At 30.2% G+C, this 15,291-nt stretch overlaps 1 protein-coding gene across 1 annotated transcript; it reads left to right on the top strand.

Moving 5' to 3' along the window:
* The first annotated feature begins 7,906 nt into the window (after positions 1–7,906).
* On the top strand, positions 7,907–15,129 carry LOC112705121 (uncharacterized). Its single transcript, XM_029288715.1, has 7 exons — positions 7,907–8,638; positions 8,741–8,924; positions 9,024–9,927; positions 11,786–13,181; positions 14,737–14,801; positions 14,911–14,969; positions 15,122–15,129. Exons 1-7 carry the CDS (start codon positions 7,907–7,909, stop codon positions 15,127–15,129), a joined length of 3,348 nt encoding a protein of 1,115 aa, XP_029144548.1.
* The last annotated feature ends 162 nt before the right edge of the window (positions 15,130–15,291 follow it).

Raw genomic sequence — 15,291 nt, 5'->3', positions numbered from 1 at the left:
AGCTTCTTATGTAACTTTTGTTTGTGTAGATTCAAGCTGCATTTTGAGCGGACAAAATCAGGAGAACTCCTCCAACACCACAAGATGAGATGAGAGCAGGAATGAGCTACTTCCACGATAAATGAAGAACATAGGGACAAATGAGTGGGTAATCAGAGAGTGACTTCCTGAAGTGATAAGGGATGTTTCTTTACTAGCTAGAATGATGGCTGCTAATTTGTATTATTCCCAGATAAAAGATCTTATGTTTGAAGTAATTTATTTTTAGAGAAACAAATTTTATTTTTAGAGAAATAATTTATTATTCCCAAATAGAAGATTTTATGGCTACTAATTTATTATGGCAACCTAAATCTTGTTTAAGGATAATTTTTATTATTTAAAGAATAATTACATAGTATTATTATGTATTTATTTTTATTTTATAATGTTTCACTAATTTAATTAAAAATATAGGATTATATATATAATTATATTATTAAATATTAGGTTTTAGAAAGAAATTATTAATATATATATATATATATATATATATATATATATATATATATATATATAGAGAGAGAGAGAGAGAGAGAGAAAAAAAAAACAATAAGAGACCTAAAGCTACACTTATATACAGTAGCTATAGTATATAAAAAAAAATAAAGGACCTAAGGCTACACTTATAAAAAGTAGCAATGGTATATAATATGGCTACGCTTTACAGGTGATGCAGTAGCATTGAAAAGCGTAGTCTATTCTGGCAAAAATAGAAGCTGAAAAGCGTAGCCTTTGGTCTTGGACAGCATCACTTCAAAAGCGCACCCTATTCTCAAATGCCAAAAGGGTAGCCCTTGGTGCAGAAAAGCGTAGCCTTTGAGAATAGGCAACGGTCGAATAGGAATCACCCAAAAAATGTAGCAAAAGCGTAGCCGTAGCCTAAGGCATCATTTTTTTCACTTTTGGCTACACTTTTCAAGTGTACCTAAATGGGTGTTTTTCTTGTAGTGCATTCAACTTAAATCAGCAAGAGAGAGAGAGAGAGAATTGGAGAAGATGAAGTTTCATCTTCGAATGTATTAGTGTTGTGTGAATGGGATTTTTGCTTATGCAAACAATGTTTAACTTGATCCAAATTTCAGATAGATTTATCATATATTACATACATATTTTTTTGTCAGCCTCTGTTTTAAATTTCAATTTTAGTTTTATCGAAAATCAATTTTAGTTTTATCGAAAAATTACCGAGAAAAATTAAAATCCGTCGATAAATTTGTGAAAAAATTTGTTCAATTTTTATTAACAGAAAATCTGTTGAAAATTTATCGTTATTTTCGATAATAAAATTCTGTCAGAAAAATCTGTATGTAATCTAATATTTTTTAGTAGTGATTTGTAATAAATTTTGTTGTTGTTACAAAATATTCTTATTATATAACAATAACTAATTATTGTTAAAAAAATTTTAATTTATAATAATTTTAAATTTGATATAATTTTTTTGTTACTTTCATTTTCTTGTAGTGAAAGTGAAGAACAGATACCAGAGCATGCAAAGCATCCATGTCTCCCTCACCTTTCTTGCTGGTCACGGGATGCCATGTTGCAGGCGAAACAGGCCATGCAAATCGCCCGTGCGTGCATGTGTGTCACCTAATTAGCTTCTAGCAAGTGGCGAGATGGAAACATCAGACTTACATAAACTGCGAAAAAGTTGTGTCACCATACACGCGTACAAACCCCCTCTTTCTCATTCACCTGCACATCACCAAAAAATAACCAATATTCTATCCTTTGTTGTGTTCCTTTCAGTTTTTTTCCTTCCCGTCATGAATCACAAAAATAAACAAGTTTTTATTAAGGGGTCATCTTTTTTTCTGATAAATAATTTCATCTGAGAACATGTAACGAGTTAATAATAATGTATTATGTTGATATGATTAGACGTGGTCCACGTCAACTTCTTGTATGTTTTCAAACCCTTTTCACTATTGCACTTGTTGCATTGAATGGCCATGGTCCATGGATAGCTACGACGACTAAGAGCTTCTCATCATACATAGCAAACAATAAAATATAATATAATGCTATCCTTGATTTCCTCCCTGCCTATATCATTATCATTCACGAGTTTACTGCATTATTGCAAGCAATAATGAATTAATGATGGTACTTCATTAATATCATTTAGATAATTATTAACTTGTATCAATCTATATGGTCTCTTCATTCACACTTGCGCAATGTTGAATAATAGTAATACCTTTAAGACTGATGTATGTGCAACTTGTTAGTGATGATAGATGTACATACATCGATGAGATTGAATCTGGCAAAATATTTTGTGCTGTCTCTATCTCATGTAATCAATCAAATCAACTTAAAGCATCTTCATTAGCTGCTCTCATATGCATGATCTTAAATTTTGATGATCTGTCCTAGTACTTTCCTTTATATTACTTCCGTAGTTAAATTATAGAAAAGTTATCACCTATTCCAATGTATTATATGGAACACCAATGTTCTTAGTACTACCAGGTATGCTTATAACTTTTATCCTTTAGCAAAGGAGAGAATAATGACTATTTTAATCAAGAATGTAGTTCTGAAATGACCATATATTTTAGTGGCTTGTCTAGACTTGTGTCTTGTGATAAAGCGGGTTTCATTCGTCTCTGACACTTCATTCGTATTCAATTGGTGTCAGATTATTAGAGTTGAAAAGCATGGAAAAATGAAAGTTAGACATCTATAACAATATATAATGGGAAAATCCATTTTTGGTGTCCAAATTTTTTTTCCATTTTTATCCTTTTTAGTAACCTACCTCCAGTTACAATATTCTGCTATTTCATTTCCATCCACGTTCACCTCAATATAACTTCTCCACGTTAATTTCTTTCACATCACGTTACTGCATCCGTTACAAAATTCTACTACTTAATTCTCCACTACTGCATCAGTTAATTCCTCTCACATCAATTACTCCGTCAATTGTATTATTCCTATTTTTTTTCTTAATCTCTCTCACTTCACTGGTTACTCCATATCTCTCCGTAATAGAAAAAATTTCTTTCATTTTTCCTCTGCTGCATTCTTCTCACTTCGCCTAAATATAATCTGTAATTTATTTTTTGTCATTAAATAAAAGTGTATAATTGTTTTTATATGTTTCTTTGATTAATTATAGTTGACAACATACCAATGGAAGATTCACGTGGGAGTGGTCGACGAACTTGGCAAGACTATGCCAGACAACGAAGACAAAATATGAGTGAAGAATAGAGGCAGCAACACCTTGCCAAAAGGCGTGCCAGTTACCGAGAGAGTATTAGACGAGGAAAACAAATCGATACATCAAGTGGACCAATTAACATGGCAACACCATTACAAGATATCACAAATATACCTCCTCAACAATACTCTATATCAGGTACTCTAAATTATACTTCTCAGTATTAAATTTATATTGTTAGTTTATTATTTAATATGATTTATTTTTTACGATATATCTATGTTACTGGACTCTTAGTACGTACCAATTATGTATAATCTATTTCTTGCGTGTACCCTTAAATTATCAAATTACATTATTTTCATCTTAATAATGAATTTTTTACATATACAGATACTCACAATAACACCGGAGCTGGTTCAAGTAATATACCAAACGATCCAAATATGGGTAGGAATCTTATATTTATATTTATTTAATTAATAATAATTTATTTTTCCTTAAATTTTGATTCAATAACTCTTTTATTATTGGTCTAAATAATATTATTATATTATCTTAAATGTAATTTACATCATTATAATCTAAATTATTAAATAGTTTAATAATTTTTTAACATAATATCATACAAATATAAAATTTTTATAACTGTATTATTATAAGAAAAATATATATATTCACTGTTTAATAATATATTTGTTATTAAATTTTCTTATTCTGTAAAAAAAACTTAATAGATAATTCTGGTATATTTTTTTAACTTTTTTTTTCTACAATTTAGTTCGTCATTTAATTTGAATTATTTCTACAGTATCTCTATGTTACCGTACTCTACCGAATGTACTTTTAAATTCTCAGCCTACATTATTTTCATCTTAAGAATAAATTTTTTAAATATTTAGATACTCATAATAAAAGCGAAACTGATTCAAGTAATAAATCGAATGGTAATAAATATGGATAGGACTCCTGTATATTTATTTAATTAATAGTAATTTATTTTTTCATAAATTTTGATTCAATAGATCTTTCATTATTGTCCTAAAATTTTCTCGCGCCGTATCATTATAAAAAAATTAAATTAGATATATGTTTAATATTATAATTGTAGCTTAAATTTTTTCACTGTATAACAAAAAAAATTAGTTGATAATTTCAATATTTTTTTTATACTTTTCCTTCTAAAAAATAAATATATCAGAAGTGATTATTTTTTCACTACATAAATTTAAATTGATAAATTTACTATTTCAATATTATAAGTTATAGATGCTACCAGTTTAATATAATTTTTATATTCACGAATTATTTATCTCTAAAGAAAAATTATACACTGTAAAATATAATCATTTAAAATATATTATTGTCGTTCCCAAACAGTCCAAATATGGGAAGAAATCCTATATATTTATATTTATATCTATTTGTTTAATAATTATTTATTTTTTCTTAAATTTTGATTCCATAAATCTTTTATTATTGGCCTAAATAATATTATTATAGATATTATTATATTGTCTTAATGTACTTTATATAATTATAATCTCAATTATTAAATAGTTTAATAATTTTTTAATATAATATTATACTGCCAAACAATTTTTATAATTGTATTATTATTAAAAAAATATATATGTTCAATGTTTAATAATATATATTTATTATTAAAATTTAGTAGATAATTCTGGTATTTTTTAAATTTTTTTCTACAATTTAATTTGCCATTTAATTTGAATTATTTCTACAATATCTCTATGTTAATGTACTCTTAGTACTATTTATTTGTAATTTATCTATCGAATGTACTCTTAAATTGTCAACATACATTATTTTCATGTTAATAATAACTTTTTTAAATATTTAGATACTCACAATAAAAACAAAACTGATTCAAGTAATAGACTAAATGGTAATAAATATGGATAGAACTTCTGTATATTTATTTAATTAATAGTAATTTCTTTTTTCATAAATTTTGATTCAATAAACCTTCCATTATTGACCTATATAATATTATTATAAGAATAAATAAAATGTTCTCGCACCGCATCATTATAAAAAAATTATATTAGAAGATATATGTGGTTAATAATATAATTGTAACTTAAATATTTTCACTATATAACAAAAATAATTAAATTTTCGATATTTTTTTTATACTTTTCCTTATCAAAAATAGATATATGAGAAGTATTAATTTCTTCACTACATAAATTTAAATTGATAAATTTACTATTTTTAAGATAATTATTATGCTACCAGTTTAATATAATTTTTATATTCATGAATTATTTATCTCTAAAGAAAAATTAAACACCGTAAAATAAAATCATTTAAAATACATTATTGTCGTTCCAATAATATGATTGCTATTATTCAGATGCTCATAATAATAGTGGTCCAATTAATATTTAATAGAATTTTACGTTTCATATCTTTTTTAATATTCTACAATTCTTTTAAACGTTTTATTTAATACACAAAAAAAGTTAAAATAATTTTAATAAATATATATAACATTGTAAAAAATAAATGATAATTTCTTCGCTTAATAAATCTATTATACGGCTACACTTGAATTTTTTTTCAAATGGTGACTTTTTACAGGTCACCATTTGAAATACACTTAATAATTCTATCATGTATTTGTATTTTAAGTCACTATCCATTTTTTTAGTTATTCAGAGTTTGAATAATTATGATATTAATGGGTATTCTACGTTTTCTATTACTTTCAATCAATTTAATTTGGTATGATTTGTTTCTTTAAAAGTAACCTCTCAATTACCACTGATAGTGTATAGACTTAATTTAATGAAAAATTTTATAATTTTGTTGATGTGTTCTTTTTACATACTATCAGAAATTCATAGAAATAGATCTGATCAAAACAGTAGACGTGAAGAAAATGTAACTGGTTAGTATTGTACTTTTTTTCTTTATATATTTACTATTGTGACATAATTTTAATTGGTAAATAAATTTATAAAAAAAATATTATTTTATCCTTATATGTTAGCATATTAATGTATTCATAGTAAACATTAAGTGTGAGCATAATTGGTGTTAAAAAAATTATTTATTTAAGATCATTACAAGAACCAATTATAAAAAAAGAGTGCCAGTGCCTAACAAAAAAAAATTTAAAATCTATACACAAAATTTTTTTATAAAAACCAATAAAATACTTAAAATATTTATTTGCCAATTAAAATAAAAAAATGTAAACTTTAGCAAAAATAATAAAATAGGTAATTTAAAAAAGTTTTATATTTTGTTGAATCATTCTGTTATAATTCACACAAACATGACAAAATAAAATAATTAAATAAAATGTTAAAAAAATTATTTATTTAAGATCATTACCAGAACTAATTATAAAAAAAGAGTGTCCGTGCCTAACAAAAAAAATTAAAATCTATACACACAAACAATTTATAAAAACCAATATAATACTTAAAATATTTATTTGCCAATCAAAATGAAAAATATGGAAACTTAAGCGAAAACGAAAAAAAATTAATTTAAAAAATTTTATATTTTGTTGAATTATTTTATTATTATAATTCACACCAATATGACAACATAAAATGATTAAATAAAATATATTTTAAGAAATAAAATAAATAGTAAAAATTAAAATGATAACTCTAGGCGAAATCATACAAAATAAAAATTATTAGAAGTAATAGAATAAATAAAATATGAACAAATATTATCGTCATGTATTGTATTATTTCGACCAGTAATATCTAAACATTTAAAAAACATGAAACAAAACATAGAAGCTAAAAAATTTGGCCAAAGACAAAAATTGTCATATCCTATATAAGATAATTCACTAAAAAATGCTATAAGACAATTGATGAACAGAGAACTTTATACAAAAAAAAATTATGATATATAAAGAAAGTTTTTTTTTTAAAAAAAATTATTTATTTCAGACTCAATCTATATTGTATTGACTATTTAATCTAAAAAAATAATCCATGATAAACATAGTATTACCATATAAACAAAAATATATAATGGAACAAGAAAATAATAAACATTTAGAATAATATAATGTTGTTATAGATCGTAAGTGATTTTAACTTTGTTATAACAGTTTCAAATAAAAGGTTTTAAACAAAATGATTTTATTAAAAAAAGAATAAAACTATATTGCTACAGAATAAATAATATTTCTTTATAATTAAAAGAATAAAAACATTTCTTTAACGAATAAAAAACATCTTTAGAAAGAATAAAATAAAATATTTTATAATTAAAATTGTTAAATACATCTGAATGACAAAATTTAAAAAAAATAAAGTCAAACAACATCACAATATATTATACAATGTAACAAAGTCAAGAAAAATGATTGAAACATCACTTAAATATTTGATAGCTACTTATCTCTTTTTTATGATGATTACTATAATGGAAGTAATTTTTTGTATTTATAATCAACAAAGAACTATTTTTTTAGTTGTTACAAAATTCATCATTTTATGATTTTCATTATGAATGTAACCAAATATATGTTAATTTAATACGAGTACAGAAATTAGATAAAATGTTCGAGCATCCCATAATTGTGCTCGAAATTTTCAAGAGGATGGAACAATAATTCGAACTCCACTACCAGTCCCAAGGACATGTCATTACTGTAGCGCACGTCTATTTCACCATGAGACGTTCGAGATGTGCTGTAATGGGGGAAAAGTCTCTCTTCCCCGAGTAAATGCTCCTCAGGAATTGCTTGAAATCTTCTTGGACCCCTCTGCAGAAGGAAACCATTTTAGAAAACATATTCGTGGATACAATCATGTATTTTCCTTCACTTCGTGTGGTGTGCACATAGACGAACAACTGGCTATAACAGGTCATGGTATATATACATTTCGTGCTCAAGGCTCAATATATCACAGTATAGGAGGATTTCATCCGGATCAGGGCACGCGGCCACGGTTTTTGCAACTGTACATATATGATACTGATCACGAGTTGCAGAATAGGATGCTGAAGAACACACAACTACATAAAACATTAGTTTTCAAGTTACAACAATTGCTACACCGGTATAATCCTTTTCTCCATGTGTTTCGCCAGCTTGCACAACGGTCAGATGTACATGAGTGTAGTTTGGTCATTAGAGAGCGACCTGCTAATCAGCCACAATATAGTCTTCCAACTGCGTCGCAGGTAGCAGCCATAATTGTTGATGATGACGTTGAAACAATAATTCGTGGGCGAGATATTAAGGTGCAAACTCATGCTGGTAGCCTACGAAGGATTCAGGAATTCGTTGGCTATTACGATCCACTACAATATCCTCTTCTTTTTCCATTTGGAACTCATGGATGGGATATCAATACCCGAAGTCAAAGTGGCGGCAAAGTATCGTGCCGAACATATAATAGTTATATGCTCCAGGTACAAATCTCTATTTCCTACGCAGCATAGACTTCAATAAAATTATGCCAAAAAATTGATCAATGTATTTAATCTTTTTTGCAAATTCTAAAAAATTTGTAGATCCGCACCGATGATCATTCCACCGTATTGCAAGCAGGACGACTACTACAACAATATGTTGTTGATAACTATGTGAAAATTGAAATCGGAAAGTTAAGATGGGTTCGAAATAGACAGAAGAAATTACGGGCTGAATTATACCAAGGTTTACAAGATGCTTTGCACACAGGAGAAACTAATGCAGGTAAACATTGTTGTATCTAATTGTTACTTTGAAAATCATTAAGAATTACCCAAAATAATTATTAAAACTAATAATATTTCTCTATATATTTGTCTTCAGAAAATGTTGGAAGAAAAAGAACAATATTACCATCGTCGTTCATTGGTAGCCGTCGCGACATGACCCAACGATATGAAGATGGAATGGCGATTGTTCTTAAAGAGGGAAAGCCAGATATTTTTCTCACAATGACATGCAATCCATCTTGGACTGAAATAACTTCAGAACTCAACCCAGTTCAAACTCCACAAGATCGTCCAGATCTAACAACAAGAATTTTTCGAGCCAAATTTGAACAGCTGAAAGAGGATGTAATTACTAAGGGTGTCTTGGGAAAGGTGAAGAGCTATATTTATGTCACTGAGTTTCAAAAAAGAGGGTTGCCACATGTACATATATTGCTAATCTTAGAAAACAATGACAAGTTAATTGACCCGGAGCATTATGATAGTTTGGTACGTGCAGAGATACCATCTAAAGAAGTAGAACCACACCTACATGATGCTGTGCTAAAACATATGATTCATGGTCCTTGTGGTACACTTGATCAATCTTCACCCTGCATGAAAAATGGCAAATGTAAACGCAACTACCCAAAAGAGTTCGCAGCAGAAACACGAAGAGGTGACGACTCATATCCGCAATATAGGCGACGATTCGACACTCCAGTACAAATTAACCAAAATGTCACGGTTGACAATAGATGGGTAGTTCCGTACAACCCTTGGCTACTACTAAAGTATGATTTCCATATTAATGTTGAGATATGTAGTAGCATCAAGAGTATAAAGTATCTCTACAAATATTGCTACAAGGGTCCAGACCGGGTTGCAATGGAAGTTCACAACAGTTCTAATGTTGACGAGGTCCAACAGTTTGTTGATGCAAGATGGATTGCTGCTCCAGAGGCATGTTGGAGAATATTTAAATTTAACCTTTACCGAATGTATCCATCAGTGGAAAGGTTACAAATTCATTTGCCAAATCAACATCAAGTGAGCTTTTATGATCACCAAACCATTCCTGAAATACTTAATGATGATTATTTCTCTAGAACAATGCTCACTGAGTTCTTTGCTCTAAATTGTGAGGAGGACCAATGATGAGCGGATATTTTATACGCTTTTTGGGGGTAATTTCATGTAGATTTTAGCATGTTTTAATTAGTTTTCAGTAGAATAATATTAGTTTTTAGGCAAAAATCATATTTCTGGACTTTACTATGAGTATGTGTGTTTTTCTGTGATTTCAGGTATTTTTTGGCTGAAATTGAGGGAGCTGAGCAAAAATCTGAGTTAGGCTGAAAAAGGACTGCTGATGCTGTTGGATCCTGACCTTCCTGCACTCGAAATGGATTTTCTGGAGCTACAGAAGTCCAATTGGCGCGCTCTCAACGTCGTTGGAAAGTAGACATCCAGGGCTTTCCAGCAATACATAATAATCCATACTTTGCGCGAAGATAGATGACGTAACTTGGTGTTGAACACCAAGTACATGCTGCTGTCTGGAGTTAAACGCCAGAAACACGTCATGATCTGGAGTTGAACGCCCAAAACACGTCATAACTTGGAGTTCAACTCCAAGAAAAGCCTCAGCACGTGGATAGCTTTAGTCTCAGCCCCAGCACACACCAAGTGGGCCCCAGAAGTGGATTTCTGCACCAATCATCTTAGTCTACTCATATTCTGTAAACCTAGGTTACTAGTTCACTATTTAAACAACTTTTAAAGATTTATCTTGTACCTCATGACATTTTAAGATCTGAATTACATACTTTTTGATGGCATGAGTCTCTAAACTCCATTGTTGGGGGTGAGGAGCTCTGCAGCGTCTCGATGAATTAATACAATTCCTTTGTTTTCCATTCAAACACGCTTGTTCTTATCTAAGATGTTTATTCGCGCTTAATTATGGAGAAGGTGATGATCCGTGACACTCATCACATTCCTCAATCCATGAACGTGTGCCTGACAACCACCTCCGTTCTACATCAGATTGAATGAGTATCTCTTAGATTCCTTAATCAGAATCTTCGTGGTATAAGCCGGATTGATGGCAGCATTCATGAGAATCCGGAAAGTCTAAACCTTGTCTGTGGTATTCCGAGTAGGATTCTGGGATTGAATGACTGTGACGAGCTTCAAACTCCTGAAGGCTGGGCGTTAGTGACAGACGCAAAAGAATCAATGGATTCTATTCCAACCTGATTGAGAACCGACAGATGATTAGTCGTGCTGTGACAGAGCATAGGAACATTTTCACTGAGAGGATGGGAGGTAGCCATTGACAACGGTGACACCCTATATAGAGCTTGCCATGGAAGGAACCCTGCGTGTGGGAAGAGGACTTCAAGGAAAAGTAGAAATTCAAAGGATAACGCATCTCCAAAACTCCAACATATTTCTCATTATTGCACACCAAGTAACGATTTGATTCTCTCTTATTTTTCTAATAATTTTAAATACTTTGACTCCTTACAATTAAATCCAAATAATTTTATTGGCCTCCTGACTAAGATTAATAAAATAAACATTGATTGCTTCAAACCAATAATCTCCGTGGGATCGACCCTTACTCACGTAAGGTATTACTTGGACGACCCAGTGCACTTGCTGGTTAGTTGTGCGAATCACAAATTCGTGCACCAACCAACAATCTAGGCATCTTTTGTACACGGAAATTCCAGAGTATTACACTTGGCACAACAAGGAAAAGGAATGGCGTCGGCGCAAGACACATAGGAGATCCACTGGTAGAATTTATACTGTATCACCTTCAGAAGGAGAAAAATTCTATTTGCGTATTCTGTTATCTAATGTCAGAGGACCAATCAGTTGGGATGACTTGCTAACAGTGAATGGGATCCAATATTCGTCCTTCAAGCAATCTGCTCAACATCGAGGATTGTTAGAGAGTGACAGTAGCATCCGTGAATGTTTGGTTGAGGCATCTGTTTTACGATTGCCATGTGCTTTGCGAAGGTTGTTTGCAACCATCTTAATATTTTTTGAGCCTACAGATGTAAGAAGCTTATGGGATGAATTTTTTTCATATATGGTGGATGATTATCCGTCAACCAGCACCACAACAGCCTTAGTGTTCACAAATCGGCTACTCAGGGATATAAATGATATACTCCTTCAGCACGGAAAACAGATTACACAATACGATTTGCCAGCTTTAACTCATGAAAATGACAATGACAACTCGATACACAGAGTTATCCAAGAAGAACTGTCTGTCGAAGTACCCCGGGAAGACCTGTGTTCCGTAACAAGATTGAACAATGACCAGTCTAAAGCTTTCAAGTGCATTATGAATACAATTGATCGAAGAGAAAGTGGAGTGTTCTTTGTTGATGGGCCAGGAGGATCAGGCAAAACATTTCTTTACAGAGCTATAATTGCAGAATTGAGAAATAAGGGTCATATTGTCTTGGTAACTGCATCATCAGGAATAGCCGCAACATTATTGCCTGGGGGTCGAACAGCTCATTCTAGGTTTAAGATCCCAATTAATGCAGAACCATCATCCATTTGCAACATAAGCAAACAATCAGATCTTGCAAAGCTGATTAGACAAACAACGGCAATCATCTGGGATGAAGCACCTATGGCAAATAAAGAATCGGTGCAATCATTAGACCGCACTCTGAGAGATATATTAGCAAACGATATGCCATTTGGAGGAAAAGTGATGGTGATGGGAGGAGATTTCCGCCAAGTAATGCCTGTGGTACCGAAAGGTAGTAAGTCACAAATGATTTCAGCTTCTATAGTTAAGTCTCAATTATGGGCTTCCACTAAAATTCTCCATTTGCGACAAAATATGCGATCTTCTAATGATCATGTTTTTGCTGAGTACCTTATGCGCATTGGTGATGGAATTGAACCCACCATACATGAAGACTTTGTACGGATACAAGCAAATATGGCAATTCCGTGGGAGGGTGAAACATCGTTACACAAGTTAATAGAAGAAATATTTCCAAACTTACAATCTCATGGGTGGGACGCTTCTTACATGGTAGAAAGGGCAATATTGACGCCAAAAAATCATGATGTGCAACAGCTTAATGATATAATTATCAACCAGTTTCCAGGAGAAGAACGAAATTTAGTCTCATTTGATGAAGTAGAAGGAGATGCTAATAATTTATATCAACAAGAATATCTTAACTCAGTTTCTACAGGCGGGTTGCCACCTCATGTGTTGAAGGTAAAAAGAGGTGCACCTTTGATGTTATTGAGAAACATAGACCCTAAGGCCGGCTTATGCAATGGTACAAGGTTACTATGTCGTGGAACTTTTCAAAACATGTTGGACGTAGAAATTTTAACCGGTCATCACTGTGGAAGAAGAGCTTTCTTACCTCGGATAAAACACAAAACAACAGAAAATTCAGGACTGCCATTTATCCTTATCCGGAAGCAATTTCCTGTAAGGTTGAGTTTTGCAATAACAATAAACAAATCACAAGGACAGACAATTCCTAAAGTAGGGATCTATCTCCCTAAACATGTATTTAGCCATGGCCAATTATATGTTGCTCTGTCTCGAAGTATTTCTCAGTCAACTACAAAAATTTTAGTCAAAGAAGGAAAAATAGATGGAACAAGTGGTGAATTTACCAGAAATGTAGTTTTCAAAGAAATATTGTTACCTTCCCCACAGGTAATTTATGTTCTTAGTAAGTGTGTGTAGTTACTTCTTGGTACAATTCAGTCTACATATAATTTTAATCTTTAAATCTTTTTCATTGATATATATATCTATGTATACAAACTTTAATTTATTGAGGATTAACGACTAATAATTTTTTAATAGACAATTTGATTTCAAAGGAGCTCATCAATATATGCCAGGAGATAAAGACAACCAACTTGAACATTTGTTTTATGCAACAGGTACGTACTAATTATCATTAACTAAGACATACTATATATATACTAGAAATATATTAACAAATATCAATTACAGGAAGAAGGATTCCAAAATCTCTGGAGTGCATGGAAAGATGAGCAAGCAATTGCATCAATCCAACCAATAGACAATAAAGTAATTTTTTAAATTAATTACTGTCAAAATTGCATTCAATATACATACTTCTATTTCTATGTTAGTAATCATAATCATATGTTATCTAATAGGTTCATTCCCTTCAAATTTATTCTATTGGCTGGGGAGGAACGGTTAAAACAGACAAGACCCAATTCTGGAAGATGATAAAAAAGGAAATACTGCTCCAACAACATACAAGGTAACACAATCATCGTAATCAGAATGTTATTGATATGCCTATTATCTATCCCCTTCTATGTTCTTCTTTTACTAATAAAATATGAAGGAAAAAAGTATATGCCTAAAATATTAAAAGGTTACTCTGAGATTGTAACGGAGATTATGTTTCTCATGTTGAATAAAGTTACAAAAAATAATTTTAAACTACAGATAATAAATTAAACATTTTTCTTTTTCCAGCAACAAACTCATAGGAGCGGAATCAACTGATGTTAGTAAAGAACAACATTGCAGGTACCTATCATTAGATTAAGAAACCACCCAAAATAGAGGTAATATCGGATACTTATAGATTTGAATGCTCTACAGAGGGTTTAATGGCTTCTTTTGTTGTGCATGTGTAGGAAATCCAACCTCAAACAAGAAATTTCAATTTTGCAGGTTTTATATTTTTTATTGTTAACTTTTCGTTCAAATATAATGAAATTTGTATTGGCATATGGTATATTTTATTGATTTCTAAATTTTGTAGTTCTTCAAGGCTCAAGAATCTATTGATAAGGAGATGTATGAGGAATTGCTAAAGATTTTTTCTTGGTACAAATTCAGAAATTACTTTAGATTTATCTTAACGTTTTTACTTATAGTTTGATATATAATCACAAAAAAAAGACATAATTATTTTTCTTTTTTACACTTTTTGTAGGCACAAGAAAGATTCTTCAAATACAGATCCGTACTTTGGTTTACCACTTAAAAAAAAAGGTCCCTAAACAAAGAAAAAAACGTGACTTTTAAATATGGCTCATTTTTTTAAACAATCGTATTTTTCTATTTATTTTTATGACTTTGAGTTAGATAGAAGAAGATAAAATAATATTGTAATAATTATTTTATATGAATTATGTTATTTGTAGATTTGTAGATAGGTGACGTATGTGTTCATTATAATTAAATCATTTTCATATTGTTATTGTTTATAGATAGGTAATATATGATTATTTTAATTTGAACATTTTTATATTATTATAGATTATTCTATATTATTATTTTTATGTTATTCGAATTTAAAATTTTAAAATTCATT

This window comes from Arachis hypogaea, chromosome 8 (assembly GCF_003086295.3).
Source record: "Arachis hypogaea cultivar Tifrunner chromosome 8, arahy.Tifrunner.gnm2.J5K5, whole genome shotgun sequence".
Taxonomy (NCBI): Eukaryota; Viridiplantae; Streptophyta; class Magnoliopsida; order Fabales; family Fabaceae; genus Arachis; species Arachis hypogaea.
The sequence above is the reverse complement of the archived record's forward strand: the minus strand, read 5'-3'. Positions and strand labels throughout refer to the sequence as shown.